At 34.6% G+C, this 19,072-nt stretch overlaps 1 protein-coding gene across 3 annotated transcripts; it reads left to right on the top strand.

Moving 5' to 3' along the window:
- The first annotated feature begins 5,707 nt into the window (after positions 1 to 5,707).
- On the top strand, positions 5,708 to 13,513 carry LOC124826494 (zinc finger CCCH domain-containing protein 38-like). Of its 3 annotated transcripts, none has more exons than XM_088102323.1 (5): positions 5,708 to 5,856; positions 7,007 to 9,396; positions 10,242 to 11,350; positions 11,537 to 12,612; positions 13,130 to 13,513. In XM_088102323.1, the coding sequence occupies exons 2-5, from the start codon at positions 9,032 to 9,034 to the stop codon at positions 13,157 to 13,159; spliced, it is 2,580 nt and encodes an 859-aa protein (XP_087958449.1). In that variant the 5' UTR covers positions 5,708 to 5,856; positions 7,007 to 9,031; the 3' UTR covers positions 13,160 to 13,513. The 3 variants fall into 3 exon arrangements, with proteins under 3 accessions (XP_087958449.1, XP_087958440.1, XP_047155283.1); XM_088102314.1 differs by having other exon boundaries at positions 7,007 to 9,405; XM_047299327.2 differs by having other exon boundaries at positions 5,721 to 5,856; positions 8,984 to 9,405.
- The last annotated feature ends 5,559 nt before the right edge of the window (positions 13,514 to 19,072 follow it).

Raw genomic sequence — 19,072 nt, 5'->3', positions numbered from 1 at the left:
ACACCACTTCAAATTAAGAAGTTATGTATTTTCTTTTTTGATATAATTGAAAGGTGAGAGTCCATCACCTCTTTAAACATTCAATAATCGGTCATCCTAATTCAAGCTAAAATAATGAGTTTGGTCAAATTTGGTACACTTAGACTAAAGTCTAATAAAGCTTGAATAAAAAGTCTGACTTAGATTTAACACAACTCGATCAACTTCTGATATAGTCCGATGTAAGTCTAACACAACTTGATTAAGGTCTGAAAGTCTAATGTCACATGAAACCGAGGTGAAATTTTTTATTTTTTTACATGAAAATTGGTTCATGATAGACTGTCAGGATGTATCAAACCCTGGTCGAGTTGTGTCAGACTTTATCGAGTTATATTAGACCTAGTTCGAGCTTTATCAGACCTTGGTCGAGTTGTATCTGACATTGACCAAGCTATGTCATACCTTGGCCGAGCTGTTGGGTTGTGATTGTCAAACTCTTTGTAAGTTGACCAAATTGTTTAGCCAAGTTAGGTTATTTGGGCTATTTTGTATAGATTCTTTGGGACCTCGGTTTTTGTGTTCTGGAGCTTGTTATAGGGTGTTTTTAAGGTCGACCTAGGGTTTTCGGACCCCAACTGAGTTGTTGCTTGCAGTTCCCGAGTTGTATATGTGTTGAGTTGTTGTGTGTGATGTCGAGTAATGCTTTTGTGGTTTTCCTTGCTCTGTGCATGTTGGTTGAGTTGTTGTGATTGATTTTCGAGTTGTATGATCTAGTTTCATGCTAGATATTGGATGATTAATGAGTATTATTGAGTTGAATGGTTGATATGATATGATTCGTTAAGAGATGTGAGTTTGGTTGTTATATGTCTTTTGTTGCCATAACTATAAAGTCGGGATTGTTTTTCTTTTTGGCATAAGGACTTTCGTAAGCCAAGGAAAGAGGAAGAATGGTTTATTGGTTTCCTTCATAAGGCTTTGGTGTTAAGTAGAGTAACTTGTGAGACTTATGGAAGCAAGCAGATAGTGGTTTCACCGTAAGGCTTTGGACTTAAGCAAAATATTCATAATGCTTATGAAAGTAAGGGGAACAGATCTTAATCATAAGGCTTTGGTCTTAAGCATAGTATACTTGTAAGACACATGGAAGTAAGTAGAGAGAGGTTTATCCGTAAGGCTTTGAACTTAAGCATAATATACTTATAAGACTTACGGAAACAGGTAGGATGTCGGTATGTCATGGAAAGAAAAAGGCATTGATTGAATACTACTTGATGGTTTGGAAATTCCATGAATATGGCATGTTCTTATGAATTGAAATGGATGGTTTGAGTAATGTGAATGAGTGCAGCTTTGATATATTTCATCCTGTGTTTTATTTGATTAGCTCAATCTTACTTGTTTATGTTTGTGTAATGATCATATAATGTGTGTTGTTATAAGGAAGCAGATGTTGTTACAGAAGATTATGGAGTGAGTTAGAGCAAAGAGCATTGTTAGAAAAATCGTTTGGGATTTTGGAATGTATTTTTTGCAGGTATCCGCGGATACGCACAGGTATTTTTTAAATGGGTACCCGCGCGGATAGCTGGTCGGATAACAGGTACAATTTTATCTAGCGGGTTGGGTTGCGAGTAGGCATTATCCGTGTCTGACCTGACCCGTTCGTTGTCATCCCTACCTGGTATCTTCCCGATACATTGTCTAATTGAGTTTCACCCTTTTTTGGTTTCCATTACACAATCCCGTTTTGCTACCGTTTAACTTCACCAAATTAAATGTCAGAGTTTCACTCACTCTTGGTTTCCATTAGACATACTTGTCTAGCTATTGTTTAACTCCTCAAAGTTAAACGTAAAGTCTTTTAATTCTCTTCAAAATTTACAATCAAAAGATTGGTTAAAAGTCCTTAGATTTCAAAGAGGATATCTGATCAATACAATTCAATCTGACAGACTCATTGAATATTTTCTCTCTTCTCTCTTCTTACAAAAGTAAGCTTATATATAAATGAAGCTTAAAAGTCACTAGTACAAAATAAGGCTACAACATCTAACGTTCAACAACAGGAAACGAACAAACCAACGTTAAAAATGTCCGGTGACATTGTTGTAAATCAATGCAATAAGCTAGACGTCTATTAGGCCTCCCATCCGACGTTAATAAATAAATGATGCCTGACCATGCACCCAAATGACGTTAAATTGTACCGTCAGTAAACATATAACGTCCACTTAGGCAACACCAGCCGTCCATACCAAAATAAATATATATGAAACGCTCATTATATTCCCCACAGTTTCACTTTCAAAAGAGTTTTTGAATCCTTTGAAAATCCTACAAATCCTTTCACCAATCTTTTGCTTCCCTATAGAGCTTTCATAGCCAACAATCATTTTGTTAACTTTTTGTCTTTGAATTTCTATTAACTCCCAAGTTCACAAAAGCAAGACATTTCTTTGTTGTTGATTCATCATTATTATAAATAGTTTTCGTGAAACTAAGGTATGATAGAAATCTAGAGCAAAAAGTTAATAGATATGGATTTCAAAAAACCTTCTCCATTTTACATAACCTTTCGTTATTTTGCTGGTTTGGTTTTCATTTTTAAGCCTATGTTTTGTTATAGTGGATTTCTTTTGGTTTGGTTTTCATTTGTGACCATATGATTTGTAATAATGAATTTCTTTTTTAAATCCTCGAAGGTATTTGACATCAAATTAAGTGAGTATTTGACGTCATTTTGTATATGGACGTCATCCACTACCAATGTGTGACATCAAAGTTATAGTGTGATTCATAAAAAGAAATCATTTGCTCTACAATCTCATCATGAAAAAACAACTTCAAGAAAATTTATAAAATAATCATCTAAATATGATAAACTTTTAAATTGTATTAGAACAAACTATTTGAAGAAGACAAATGCTCTGAAATCTAAAGGAAAGAAAAATATCCATGAAAACATGAGAACGAATCTTAATATGTTCAATAGGGAAACAATTTTGAACTAAAGTAAGTACGAAAATCTTATTTTATAAACGAATATTAGACGTCAAACCAAGGTATAGTTCAACGTCAACGCTTTGATGGTAACAACATTTTAATTAATGCTCTCCAACTGCCCCTTCCCTTGACCAAGTTGACGTCGAACCATAGTATAGTGCGATGTCAACATATTCCTTGATAACAACACTATTATTATGATTCCCAATTGTCCTTTTTCTTGAACACATTGACATCGAGTGTTATATGGGTTCGATGTTAAGTAAAGTTGACCATTATAGGCTGACATTAATTTAACGTCTCCTTATATGATGTTGGCCTCATATTGGACATTAAAGTCTTAAAGATGTTTTCTTGAGCTTTTCTCTCTCAGATATTCTCTTTTGAGTTTGTGTGCCTTTTTAGCTTTTCTCTCGACGTTGTTTGCTTGAGCTTTTTCTTTCTATGTGTTATTCTCTTTATTCTCTCTTTGAATGATATTCTACTGAAAGGCTTCTCAAAAAGATATTCTTTAGACATAACTTTGCCTAGATCTTTGAGTCTTTTTAGTCTTGTTGTATGTAGCAATTGTTGGTTAAAGTCAACTTGTCAGAATAACTTTATTTTTTTAGTACTTTGACGCAAGTAAGCAGTACGATTTTTTGCCATGATTTTTTATGAAGAGAACTTTCATTGAATATCTTCTTTGTTCCTAACGTCTACTTTTGATTGGTATAGGATGGAATAGGGGGATGCATGTAATAAGAAATCTGCATAAAGCAGAGTAGATATGCATGCAACAAATATGTCGTTTCTCTTATCACTTTTGTGTTTATAAAAGTTGAGCATTTAATAAGATTTAATATATGTTCACAACAACAAAGTGTTTTTTACATTTTCTATCGTTCAAGTAGGATTTGATCATTTAAGCTTTTCACTAAGAGACCAAGTAATTTATGAAGACTTCACCATTGAATGAAGTAGATCGTTTGACACATGGTATTGTCCAGCCTATGTAAACACTTCTTTAAGTTTTTCTCTATTATATTCAATAAATGCGTTGAGCAAGGAGTTTTTCGACACAAGTTTTTGGAATATCCTTTGAGACTTTTATCATGTTTTCCAAAAACATATTTTGACACTTTTATATAACAAGACCCATTGGGAGTTTGTTTGATCATCACCTAGCGATATACAACATTTATTGCATTCAATAAGACTCTCATTTACACATTAATTAGGGAAACTGTTTAGAGGTGTGTATGTTCGTACTTATGTGTTTTACTAATGCTTTTCCTAAGGTATTTAGGTTTCTTAAAGCATTTTCACAAATTAATTATAGTTTACCTATGTTGTTATTCTAATGATAACACTATCACATACTCATTTCGTTTAATGTTTTTTTTGTTAAACTTCAAAACATATGAGAACGTTTAGACAATTTAGTCTTATAAACGATCTTGTCTTAATATGGAGCCCGACATGTCAGTCAGGAACTTGGTTGCTTGTATCTTCCTGGCCACAACCTTAGTAATAGGTCCACTAGTTAGACCAACCTCCCCATTCTTCAGACTGACCTCCCCCACTGTTTAGATCGAGCTCCCCATAGTGCAGACCATCCTCCCACTATGTAGATCGGGCTTCTCATTATGTTGGCTAATCTCCTTACTATGCAGGCTGAACTCTCCACTTGTAGACCGAACTTCCCATTGTGTAGATCGAGCTCCTTATTGTGCAACCCAAGTTATTACTATGGAGATCAACCTCCTAATTGTACAAATCGACCTCATTGTTGTGCAAACAGAGCTCCTCATTACGTAGATTGAGCTCACACCAAAGCGTGCAGACTAGGGATGGTAAAAAAATCCGCGCTTGCAAATATTCGCGGATAAAATCCGCAATGGATAGTTGGTACCCGCAGATATTTATTATCTGTGGGTTGCGGGTAGCAGATATTTTAATAACCGCTTATAAACGGGTCGGGTTCAGGTATTACACTATTCGACCCGTTGATACTCATTACCCGCTAAAAATTGAAAATACGTTTTTATCCTTAGATTTAAACTAGGTTTTATTATTTTGCGCTTTTGCCTCTTTCATCTGTGCAACAACCTCTTGGAATGTTATTTTTGAAACAATTATTTTTAAAATTACTTGTATTTGAATATATGTTTTACTATTAATTTGTATTAATTTAAATTTATGTTTTAACTTTTATTTACTTATCATTCACTTCTTTTGAATATATGTTTTAAATATTATTTATATTTTTTTGCAATTTAATTTGGTTTTCATTTAACAATTTATAAAATAATTTTATTAAAATTTTTGCGGGTTTAAAATGGATATTCAAGTTTGGTTTTCATTTAACAATTTATAAAATAATTTTATTAAAATTTTTGCAGGTTTAAAATGGATATTCAAGGGGTATCTACGAGTTGAAAAAATCTACAAATTTTTTTTATGTTAATATTCAACGGAAAGCAGGTATAATTTTAACCGGATTGTAAATAGAAACAAACTATCTGTGGCCGATCTGTTGTCATTAAAGTGCATTCACCTCACAAACTTTCCGTTATTTTAAAACTCCCTGGAAACTTTTTTATTTAACGCCATTTAACTGATTTAATGATAAGGATTCCGTCAATATTTTTAAATTAATTGAAAAAAAAAAGTATAAAAAGACCGATTTTAAAGAAAAAAATAGAACTTCATTAATTAAATAAAAGACCTAAAAGAATATTTAAGCCAAATAAAAATGAAATCCGCTTATATTTGCATAGGAAAGAGAAGCCAAAGCTCATTTGCTTTCTCTGGCAGCTTAGACATAGCACAATCACAAGCTCCATTCTAGGGTTTCGCTTTTTACGTCGTCTTCACCACTAACGCGTGAGTCTTCTCTCAACCTTACTATGCTTTTACCTTTCTGCTTCTTATTTAGGGTTTAAATCGTCTCGTGTAATTTCAATTTGGAGCTTCTAGAAACCTAATTTATGCTGTTTTACTCTGTTTCTCGAGCCTCAGTGCTTGAATTTGAATGTGGGATATTCGATCTTATTTTTCTTTTCTTTTTTATGTACGTTAGGATTGATAGTGTTATCAAAGTCGTTTACGCGAAAACTACCGGTTAGTAAAACAGAAACGGAAACTAGAATGTGGAATTGTACTTGCGTAACCTTTATTTGATATGGAATATAATACCAGGCAGAGAAATAACTATTTCCAGGGAAGAAAACACTAGGAAAGAGAGAAAATACAGAGGAGAGTACTAATGATAACTAGGCTATTCTTCTCGCTCTTACAATACTATTAATCACTCTTCTTGTGTTGGAGTAAGTAACTTCCTCCTCATGTGGTTATCTTTGGGTTAGCCTCTATGGCCACTATCTTTGTGAGGCAATATGTCAGTGTCCTAGTTAGCGACTTACCCTTTGGCATTGAAATTGGAGACATGAAAGGGAATCATTATAGTTGCGGTGACAGTGTATTCTTAAATCTTAATAGGTTACCTTTTCTTAGTGGGGAATCACTAAAACTATGCTTTGGTTTAGACTAACATAAGAAAGGCCTTTTTATCATTGCATCTTCTTGTTTTGGACTATCTGATTGGTTGTCTCTGTTCCGTTTTATAATAAACATTCTGGTGCTTGATTTTGGATAAGATTTACTTGGTTTTAGTATTGAGCTACAGGACCTTGATCGTGATATTTGTTTTCTGTTTTAGCATTTTGTCCTTGCCTCTACTATAGTGTGAAAATTAATTTCGTATGCTACACTTACCTAAAATATGTTTGACTGATGTCATGGGAAAGAAACTTATTTGGTCAATCCTACATGTTGCTGTACCATTACATCTTTAGATCCTTTTTCTATCCCCAAAGCAGGAGTCTTTTTTAGGCGTTCATCCATAGAATTAGCTTATGAAGATCTGAGATATTAGGTTGTTGTGTAGTTGGGTTGGAAGTCTCCTGTGTGCTTTAGTTCTGTGTCTCAGAGTACATTATTCCAAGTGCTAATATTAGATACAATTTTTCTGCAGTAATTTCATGTGATCAATGCGTGGAGGTGTTACCAAGTTCAGTCAAACTGTCAAAGTAGCTGGTGTAAATGGGTTTCCAATGGCATTTGATCCTTCCACAGGAGCATTATGAGATATTTAGCACACTAATCAATTCAATATTGAATAGTTTTGAAGTGGAGAAATTTTCAATATATTCTGGGATAGCAGAGTAATAAATAAACCATTGACTAGTTCAAGAAAGGGAAAGGATGTTCCACCTCATGAATTATGTTTTACTAGATACACCAGTGCCCATTTGACATCAAGAACAAATATTGAAGAAAATCAATGGAATACACACTGTAGCTTTGATCTACTTTTGGAGTGGCCAATGGTTGAGTGTTTTGAAATATTTATGAGATGGATTAAATCTTATAAATTTGGTTATATTTCTAGTCAGTGTGGGATTTCCAAGAGTTGTAAAGATGCTATACCATTTCCATCTTCATGGCTTTTGGAGAATAGACACAGCCTTTGGAAGATTCTTTAGAAGAGCTAGAGTCTTATATTTGCTTATTTGAAGATTGAAATATCTTGAAATGGATTTGACATCAATTTTGAGGCCTTGGCAGATGTTCTCTCTAATTATTGAATCAGATAGTTACAGATGACCAAGAAGACTATTTCTAAAAGATTAATAGATCATTAAGAAATGGTCAGGCTGTATCTGACATATTACACAAGGAAGACTTGATGGTATAAGCAAACATTATAGAGCCTTACTAGGTGTTTGTCACATCTAAGTGATAGTTAGTCGAATATGGTTGAAATTTTTTTCTTAATGCAACCATATAAGTGTATCCTTTCCTTAGGATTTGACATAACCCGATAGGTAATTCATTTAACCTCCACGCATCTTCCATACCATCAATTATCCTGATTATCATTTCCTCTTGACTTTGACCACCACTGTCAATGTTTGCTCTTTAAATTTTTCTTTATCGTTAATTTGGTGTCATGGGAGAAGACTTACATTTTCGAGTTACCTGACTGGCAGTTAAAAGGTTACTTGACCTCTTGACCAGATATCATATATTGATTTATCCTCTGAAAATTGTGATAAATTCATTTTCAACCCTTACCTTTCATATATACCAAGCACATTCTACTATGTGATTTGAAAAACACCTATACCTTCATTTTTTCTGCTGGTATAAAATGGTTTGGCTGTTCCTTTGGTTGATTAATCTAATCTGGGTATGGCACTTTGGAGGTCTTGGTACTAAGATTAACAGACAATACCCTACATCCTCAAAAATGATATGCTGTTTTTAGTAATCTTTATTTAGAAGATAGAAAGAAGATATCTAAGCAACTTGTGGAGAATTTCCAATTCCAAGTCAGATCAAGAGGATTTGCCTATACAACTGAATTGTTTCTGTAGTCAATTATATCCAGATGAAGTGCTGGAATTTTCAGCAAGTGGTTTCTGTTTCAAAGATTTTTGGGATTAGATAATTTTGCTTCTTTTCTGCTCATGTTTCTTTGATTGATGCTTCTTATGTTTCCTTTTTCCATGTTTGTTGGAGGATTTGGATCCTCCTGTCTCGTACTCCTCTTTTCTAATGATTCATTTCTGTTGAAAATGATCACTTATACATGTCTTGAACGGTTCATTTGAAGTTAGACTAATACGCTTATTAACTCTTCCCACCACTTAGATGGACCTCTGGGAACCCCCTTAAGGGGCCTGGGGCAGATGGAAGATAGTTAGATTCGGACTGTTATTAACTCTTCCAACTGAACACATTTGTACAATATATGCTCTGTCAACAGAACTTAAACGCTCTGGCTTGATACTTACTGTTTTACATACAATGGACGTCTTTCATTACTTTATAATTTCGCTCTTTCATGTCTCCTAGCTTGTTGTATTAATTTAATGAAGAAAAACATAGTAGAAGGTTGAGGATATAATCCTAGGATTCTTGTGATTTATATGTTTTGTTAATTCAGAGAACACTGCATTTGTCAAAGTGAAGCATTACAGTTTTGGTAAGTGAGATGAGTGGAAGTGGCAAAAAGCGCTCTTCAAAGTGGGATTTGAGAGTTGATCCTGAATTTTCACCTGATGCTAGTAAGCAATTACGGCCTGGGTGGTCCTCTGCAGATGTTGCTGGTAGCAATAGTTCGAAGTGGTCGTATTTGGAAGGAAGTGATCAATTAAAGCCTGATATGGGATTTTCATCCAAGGAACCTTTTTCTGGAGGCCGAAGTTCACATAAGGACGATGTTATGAATAAAGACTATGGATGTTTGGATGCAACAATGGAATGGGATGAGGATGGTTACAACAAGAAAATTTCTCCTGAATCGGAGGAATGGAAACCTAAGAGACATAGTCAATCTCCTAAAAATGGTTGGAGCAGGTCAGTCAGGTTTGTTTCTCTTCTTGGTGTGTCTGTGCTGATCCTATTTGCTGAATATTGGTTGAAACATTATATTTTAAGTGTTCATATGACGTTTTTTGTTGAGAGCATACTGTAAATAACCTTGTTTGGGTATACTATAAGTTGCACATGTTCAAAAGATCCTACAGTATATTTGTTGTCTCCTCTGAAGCACTGTGCTTAATGTAGGAGCTGTATACACACAGGAGAAAGCTATGACACCTCTGAACCCTCCTCAGTAGTGTTGTTGGGACAATAATATTCTGTACTTAGCTATCTAAGAAATTTCTGTATTGTGTTAGTTGAACATTTTTCCTTTATACTCTGTTCTATTTGTTGGACACATTGTGAAAGACATCATGGTCACTTGGTTTCACATTATTGGCTGTTTTATGACATATAGTTTTTCTTTAATCCCAACCATTTATACGCAACATCTAATAGTCTTTTATCTGTTTATTTTCTCATCGACTAATGTTCAGAACGGGCAGTTTTAAGATTTTGTAGAAAAGCTTTTTGTACTAAAGTAACTCTTCCCTTGTTCTTATACCATTTTGTGTTCCTTTCTTTAAGATGGGGCCAATGTATTTCTGAAGAGCCTTGTTTCTTATTATTTGCTTGAAGTTAAAGCACATCCTAGAACTCTCTGATTGCGTTATATTTTAGATCTTTATCAAAAAAGTAGTCTTTATTTTCAAATGTTCACACTTAAATTTCATGTTAAAAGATATTAGTGATAATACCATGGTCATTGCTTTGGTGGAGAATAATATTTCTAGCTGCTTTGTTAATTATATCTACCTTTGGATTATGCCAATTACCAGGAGTCGAAGCAGGAGCCCTCCTCATGGTTTTAGGTGGGATTCAGGAGTCAGTGACAGAAATAGAATGCGGGCTGGTGGATCGGCACAACCATGTAGAGACTTTGCTGCTGGTAAATGCAGAAGAGGTAGCCATTGCCACTTTCTTCATGATAGTCAAAATCTTGAGGATAGTTGGGAAAATAAGAGCAGGAAAGATGGAGCTCCTAGATATTCTGTTCCCCAAGATGGTAGAGACTATTCTCTCAAGAGTGGCAGATCTAATGAAGCTTGTACTAATTTTGCAAAGGGAAGGTGTAGAATGGGAGCATCATGCAAGTTTTTGCATCATGACAATTCTGATGGACATGGTAAAGTTTCTGTGGATGAATTAAATAGAGAGAGGGATATTGATAGAAGGCACAGAGATAGTTCTTTTGAGCAGGGAGGCGGACATGGACCAAATCGAAGTAGTGATACTCTTTGCAAATTTTTTGCCAATGGAAATTGTCGAAATGGTAAATATTGTAGGTTTTCTCATGATAGGCAAGCATGTAGGAGCCCTAATAGAAGATTAAGAGATGATAGGTGGGCAAGCAATCCTGGGTTAGATCATCATAGGATGGATAGACCGAAATTGAGTGATTCAGATAGTCCTAATAGAAGGCCCAGGGATGATAGGTGGGGTTCAGATGGTAACAAGGCTGATGCAGATGAAGTTTGGGGCAGTCCGAAGTGGAATGATACAGTTGCTGTATCTGATTCAGGAAAGCTGGTTGAGGGCAAAAGTGAAAATGTTGGTGCCACAGAGCCAGGATTCACTTCGTTACCTACAAGGTATGGATGGAGTCATAGTTTGGATAAGAGCAGAGTGCATGATGAGCAGCCTTTATCAAGTGATAAGAAGGAAGTTAACAGTTGGGTATCAGGAAGTACTGCTAGCAACATTGTTTCCCAGTCAATAGGTACAGACATTTGGTTGGGTGATACGAAAATGTCTCCTGATTGGCATTACAGGGTTGGATCTTCCAACACCATTGAAGAAAAAAAGCATGAACAAAATAAGCGTGGGGTAAAACAAGGTGGTATGTATTTAGCCACCTCTGAACGTGACAGAATACAAATTGCTGCAGGTACTCATCTATTTGATGTTCATTTGATTGTCATTCCTTGTAAATTGAAAAATCTTTTATCCTGCCAGTGAAACCCAAAATATGAAATTATATTATGTTATTTCATTGACATGCAATGGTAAAGGTGACAAACAAATCTACTGATTCATACATAGATTTGAACTTTTCAACTTATGTTTCTTTCAGGACAAGGCACTAATCAGAATGCAGAGAGTTTGAATCCTTTGCATTCTTCTGGCTTGCAAACAGTTGGGCAAAGGCAGGCCCCAGTTCCGATTCTACCTTCAAAGAGAGGAATTGTTGATGGTATGCCAAACCAGGAAGTCTCCACTGAGAAAAAATACACTGCTGAACCAAATATTATGGATGCTGCCTTATCACAAGTTAGTTCAAGAAATCCTCCTCCCACTGAGAATCTAGTAGGCCAAGAACAGCTTGCTCAGCTTACCAATCTCTCAGCCTCTCTGGCCCATATCCTTGGGACAGGGCAACAGCTACCACAACTTTATGCTGCTTTAAATTCTCACTATGCCAAGGACACATCCTCCCTAGCAAAAGCTGAGGTGTCTGCTGTGCCTGTTTCCAATACATTCATCCGGTCTGATCCTGCTGTGCCTGTTTCCAATACATTCATCCACCCTGATCCTGCTGTTGGACTTCTGAAGCAGTATGACCCAATGTGTGATAGTGTTGAGCCAAAGAGTGCTGCTGCAAGTGGGTTACCCCCATCCATTCCTCCAAGTAAAAGAGTTGCAGAAGATGTTCTGGAAATTCCATCACAGTTGTCCAACACATCAAAACAAAACCATGGTGATTCTTCCAAGGCTGCTGGCCCAGAAGAACTAGTCAAGAGTGATCCTCTAGTCCAGTTGCAATCAGGTCAAAACACTGAATTTGGTAAGGATGATAACAAGGAAGTGTTACCTGACGAAAGACACAAATCTCGAGATGATCCTAAAAGTACCAAAGAGAATGGTCCTTTGGAAAACATGGAGCAAACTGGAGGTCCTGATGAGGCCAAGAAAACAAAGGATTTGAAGGGGATTCGTGCGTTTAAATTTGCACTGGTTGAGTTTGTTAAGGAGCTGCTGAAACCAACATGGAAAGAAGGTCAAATCACCAAAGATGATTATAAAACAATCGTGAAGAAAGTTGTTGATAAAGTAACCGGTTCCATGCAGGGGGCCAATATTCCTCAGACACAAGAGAAAATTGACAACTATTTGTCATTTTCAAAACCAAAGCTTAATAAACTTGTACAGGTTAGTGTTGGTTGGCTTACACATTCCCGTTATGTTTTGAAGGATTCCAGTCCTTTCCCCCATTTTTATTCTGTTGATGAAAGCAAATATTGATGATGCTAATAATCATTTAATTTTTTTGGTAGGCTTGGATGTTTATTGGAAGTTGCTAAAAAATGAGATTTAAAAGACGAGACATTTACTTCTAGAAGACTTTTATGTGTTGCCAAATTTCATCATTAAGAATACTGTCTAATATTTAATCAAACTTAGTCTGAGGACCTGTTGAATTTTTTTTAATCAATCTAACAAAATTTAATGGTATTTTATTTTGTATATTAAGAATGAACAAGTATTTCCAATAAACCTTTCACGCCTATCCGTCAAATCCGCCCTGAATTTATCAGACGGGTACAACTTAATTAATCTCTGCACGATTCTGAACTCAGTGATTGTTGCTGATGGTCTATTTATGTTATTATGCGCGACGGAGATCTATGTTGGCCTCTGGTCTCACAATTTTTCTCTCTGTTTGCAGGCGTATGTGGAAAAGGTTCAGAAGGCTTAGTGCAACTATTTTAATTTGACTGTCAACTCTATCGTTTATATTTGACTCAGAATTGTTGTCTGAAATATGTATACTGCTTCTTTACCTCGTGTTTTTTTTTTGTCTTAGCCATCTGTTTGCTTACTTTAGTTCTCTGCAGCTCTTCTGTACACAATCTGAGCATTTTTTAGGCCTTTAATTTTATTTCGGGGAAAAATTATTGGGTGTTTGTGCCGTAAGAAGTTGGTTCGTAACTCAATAGTTAGACAGTCATGTGTGATAAAATTTATTTTGCTGGTTTAATGTAATTACAAGAGACAGTTGTATGCTTTTCAGAACAGTAGTGAGAAAGAGGAGGAACCGTAAGATGCTAGAGTTGAATTGTTGATTATTTCAAACTGCACTATGAAGGTTTCAAATGCCCAAACATTTTGAACTTAAAGTTCTAATTTATGTAGTCTGCGTACGTTATTCATCCAAAATTATAACGAAAACGACTAGATAGTCTAAGTTTTATGAAGATAATAAATTGGGGGATTTTGTCTTTATAAAACCGATGTCATTTACAAATCTGGATAATTCTCATTACTTCGGTAACATTGCTTAAGTTTAAATGTCAATATACAGTTAAATTAAATGTAATAACTATCATTCATGATTTACAGATCAAATAATTCACTTGTGCAAGGTCCTAATAATTTGTGCTAGATCCTAACAATCCAAGGAAGAGTATTTTCTTCTTCACGAGATATCTCTCACAGGGTAGGTAGCCACATGTTAGTCTCAAAAAAATTTCGGCTGGACTTGTCAACTTGAACCAATCTAAAAGGTTTGATCCTAGTCTATATAGGTTGAAGTGAAAAAAGGTCAACAGGATAAAAGAATTTACACAACAAGGAAAAGTGATAGCAGTCTTCTCAAGTTAGGTTAGGTTAAGACTAGAAGAGATATTGTAGTGAGGATGAAGATGTGAAAGCTATGGAGGATAAAAGATAATACTCACGACCTTTGGTGTTTTAATGGTAATGGATGATATTTGATGATTTTCTTCATAGGTTGGGCCAACTCTAGAGAATAGTGGCTAGAGTTGATCACATGAGAGGTTAGTCTTGACTTTACAAATTAATAAAATGACTCAATATTTTGACAACATTATATTATTAATCTTCAAGTGAGTTTATAAGGGGGAGACACCTTTATTTATTGATAAAGGTGTTTCTAAACTATACCAAAATCCTAAAATGTTATCTTTCACAAAACCCTAAAAATTCTATTTAGTGAAGGAGAGCTTGACATGTGAAACTCCAACTTTTAGAAAAACTCTTCACTTCTAAAGTGCCATGTGGGAAGTCATTTTAGCAAAAGTTTCCCATTAGGAAAATGACATATGACCGATACCTTTGTAAGAAAACCCTCCACTCAGAGCTTGTTATGTGGAAAACTACTTTAGCAAAAGTTCTCCACTAGGAAAATGACATATGGCCACTACCATTGTAAGAAAACTTTTCACTAAGAGCTTGCCATGTGTTCACCATGTTTCATGTGGGACACCCTCCACCAAGCGAGGGTTGCAAAACTAATCACCCAATAATAGCTTAAGCTAGGCACAAATATTGCCTTACAACTTGAGTAAGATTGTTCAAAAATCCTACACTTCTTGATCCTTAATAAAAGGCCTAATAAAAATCCTACACTATTTGACCCTTAATACAAGGTCTAATTACCCTTAATCTACTAGAGGTGCTCCATGATGGCCTAAGAGAAAGAGCTTTGTTTCACCTTACATACATGACTCTAGCTCTTCTTGAACGTACTTGGACCATGGCTAGAGGGTATGCAATAAAAACGTTTAGAGGGTGATACGATGTTGTTAATGTTATCAAATTACTAATACTTAATAAGGCAGCTTTAGTATTGCCAACTTAGTAGTTAACAAACTAGATAAAATTAAGTTAACCCTGAGTCGTATCCCAACAAATATGAAATTACTTTTCAATAATTGATTACTACGAAATCCTACTCGAAAGGTTAGTAAAACACAATGCAAATACTAACAGATAAAAGTATAAGTCTATCCTAATGAATTAATATTGAAGATTATATAAATGTGAATTTAATGAAATAAAAAATAAAAGGCTTTGAAACAATTATAATAAAACGGGAAAATTCCATTGTTTTTGCAAAATAGATTAATCATCGGTTAACCACATATTATTGTTCAATTGATTATCATTTTTTATTTCAAATTAATTAAAATACATTCTTAATTAATTTGATAGCGATATTACTATTAGCCAAAGTATATTCTCAATTAAAAACAAGACTTTTCTAGATTATTCATAATAAATTCAACCAAAGTATATTCTCAATTAAATCCTATTATGTTTAATCATATATATTCTTTTATCTCCTAACCAAGTTAAAAGTTAATTAATCAAAGTACATTTTTTACTAATTATTGTTAAAGTTTTTACTACTAATCAAAGTATATTATCAATTGGTAGCAAAAACCCGTGTAATCATATGAAAGTTCCTAAATTCAATCGAAGTTCATTCGCAACCAAAATTAAAAACATTTACACTCATAAGATCAATATGCATATAGATTAAAACACATTGCTAATTATCTAACATCAGAATTCATAATGAAGTTACAGTGGAACAGTCCTAAAAGCTTAGCCCTCCATGGATAAGGTGGAATACATGATGAATGAAAATAAAAGTAAGAGAAAGAAAGATGTGGTGGATGTCTACTGCTCCTAACTAGAGTTGTTAATGTCTCGTTTTCTACTTTCCATTGGTCTCTTTATATAGAACTTGATTGAGCTTGGATCTTGATGTTTTTATTTTTGAAATCTTATTTTTGATAATGTAATATCTCTCAAATATTTAACAGATTTAATTAGTTTTAAAAATATTTGGTAGATATTTTCTATTGATATTTTAAGATATAATTAAATTAAGTATTTTGTAAAATATATAATAAATTATCAACTGAATCTTGCCCAAAATTTCAATTCAGCCCTTGCATTCACACAATCTAAAATTGCAGAGAAGTCTGAAGACATTAATATTTGCAATTTAACCCCTCTTATTTGACTAGCTTTGAGACTTTGACCAGGGTTAAATGTTTGACCCATTATACTGTTCAATGACGGGCTGCCACGTGACTGTTCCCTCTTCTCTCAAGGTTAGGGTTTTTCCGCGATTGTAGACGAGAATGTTGTGGTTTTCACGTTTTTGACAAGTGAGGTTCAAAGTGCAGGTCGCAGTGCTTTGGTTTGATGACAGTGGATTCTGATGATTGACAACGTTGTTCGTGATTCACCATGGTTGATGGTTTGAAGGTGAATGAACCTTAATGGCTTTCACGGTTATTGTTAGTGACGAGGAAAGAGACCATGGTGATCTGGTGATGCTAGGGCATGGGTGGTGAAAGGTTAAATATGATGATATGGTGCATTGTCATTAGACGAAGTGGTATGTGGAGGATTAGAACACATGGTAGCACATTATTGGACAAATTCATAAGTGAAGGATTTCCACGTGGCCATATCTTAAAAGACCTAATTTATTAGTGATAGGAGCATTGTTAATAAGAAAATCAAGGGGTATACAAGAGATTCAATGTGTGACCCATTTATGAAAAAAGAAAGTGTATAAGTAAAACTAAGGGTGCATTCAACTCCTTGTATAATTCTTTCCAGGAACTTGGTAATTTTGAACTTATTTTGTAACTTGGAACAATTTAATTTCACAATTTGAATGAATCAAACTTTAACTATAGTTTAATCAACAAACATTAGAATATCTAGAAATAATTTATGCAACTAAAAATCACTTTTAAGACCTTTTAATTCACAAACTCGATAAGTCCAATTGCCATAAATCCTATTCAAATCAATCATTTAAACACCAAAATTCCTTCAAAATTTTGAAATTCAACCTAAAATGCAAGCATAAATATGTACTTATCAAAGGGTTACAATAGTAGTAAAATTTTTGTGGGATAAAGTCAACTTATGGATCGATCTGTGTGAGTCGGTTTTAGGTCATGATAGATTAGGTTGGGTTGAGTTGAAGTCCAGTAGATCGTTGTGTTGGAACCTAGTTAAGCTACGTCTAAGTTGGACCAAGGTTGATAGAGTCCATATTATGTTGAGTTGAATCGAGTCTATATTGGACAGAATTAAGACTAACCTATATTTGTCCAACTCGAGTTGGACACACAAAAGGTCGAATTGAGTTGGACCCACAAAAGGTTGAGTGAAGTTAGACCTACGTAAGGTTGGAGCGAGTTGGACACGCCTCTAATTAAGTTTACTAGGGTCAACTCAATCCGAATAAAGCAAATCAAGCTGGACCAGTGTCAGACCTTATTGAGTTGGATCAACATCAGGCAAAGTAGAGTAGGATTTGTTGAGATAAGATCGTCTAGAGAGAGATTGGATCATCTAAAACATATCTAGTTTTGAAGTTTAACAAACAACGTTAAACAAAATAATCTTGAGTAATCAAATGTCTAAGGAAAAGGAAAGAACATAGATATATGACACAAAGAATAATATCCCATTCTCGAGTAGTCATAAGAGAACGTCTGAACACTAGAAAATGGACAACATGGAATCATCTAAGCATCCATAAAATGAACCATCTAGATGCCTGCTCAACTAGAAAAAATGAGGTAGAGAGAAAAACGTTTAAAAATTAGATGCATCTAAGCATCAAGCCATATCAAAGTAAAAATCAAAGGTTATATCTAAGGCTACACGAGGCGCTTATATATTAAATAAGGGAAGAGATAAGATTAAATGACATGACGTATTCTTGGGAAGAAGCGTTTGATCAATAGGAAAACCTACATGCACTTGTCTGTTAGCAAAAAGATGAGGCATAAAAGGTTTGATGATACCCGAAATCAAGTCTCAACGCTCACTTTGCAAGAAGACCTTTATGAAGACTTGTATTATGTGTTAAAGCTTTTGTAATAAGTAGTTTATGTATAGGACTTAATGTTTTGTTTGATTCCTTGTAATTTATGCTTTAACATTCTCTTGGGAGTCAAAATACTCTACAATAATCGATTAACTACTTAAGATAATCGATTATCACATAGAGGTTTTTAAGTTTGCTAAAAACACAATTTGGCTCTAGAATAATCAATTACTAGAGAATGATAATCGATTATCCATAATCGATTATGACTTACCATAATCGATTATGACTTACCATAATTGATTATCACAACTAGTTGTTGGAGTTTTTGAGAATCTTTTTGACCATTGTGCATTCATTAAATACATAATCGATTACCATAAGTGGATAATTAGTTATCACGGGAGAAAAGGCTCACAATGGATTTTTGGATGTGTCCTTGAGTGAGGTCTTTAGATGTTTTAGACTCTCATTCTAATACACACACAATTGAACGTTTTTGAATGAAGTAAAGTGTGATCTAGGGTTTGTGTAATCTTATGCTTTGGCTTTGAGGACTTGGTATTGGCAAAAGCGAGAACTTTCACTGAGAATGTCATTAAGTGTTGCTGCTGTTGCTAAGAGAAACTTGTCATCCTTTGTGAAGATTCAAAGGAAGTGTTCATCTTTCGTGAATCATTTGGAGGAGGTGTTCATCCCTTGTGGCCTTAAGGGGAAGTGAGTTTCATCTCTTGTGGTAACAAGAGAGGTGTTTTTAAACCCTTAAGTCTTTCTTTCTATGTGATTATAATAATTTATTGGTTATTGGATAGTGGAACGTTAAAATCTGTTTGGGATTAGCAATTGGACACAGGATCCTTGTGATCTAAACCACTATAAAATTATATGTGCAATTTTATCTCTTCATTTACTCTTTATTATTGTTTAATTTATCACTAAGTAAGATAAATTTGAGAGAAAATTATAAAAGGCATACGTTTGCGAGAGGAAACCAATTCA

Source organism: Vigna umbellata, chromosome 1 (genome assembly GCF_029865625.1).
Source record: "Vigna umbellata cultivar VRB3 chromosome 1, Vumbellata_1.0, whole genome shotgun sequence".
Taxonomy (NCBI): Eukaryota; Viridiplantae; Streptophyta; class Magnoliopsida; order Fabales; family Fabaceae; genus Vigna; species Vigna umbellata.
Note: the sequence above shows the minus strand (reverse complement) of the source record. Positions and strands in the feature narration are given on the sequence as shown.

Coding starts and splice junctions, on each gene's coding strand:
- LOC124826494 (XM_088102314.1), top strand. CDS start 9,032: ATGAGTGGAAGTGGCAAAAAGCGCTCTTCAAAGTGGGATTTGAGAGTT. Junction 9,406..10,241: donor GGTTGGAGCAGGTCAGTCAG/GTTTGTTTCTCT, acceptor GCCAATTACCAG/GAGTCGAAGCAGGAGCCCTC. Junction 11,351..11,536: donor CAGAATACAAATTGCTGCAG/GTACTCATCTAT, acceptor TGTTTCTTTCAG/GACAAGGCACTAATCAGAAT.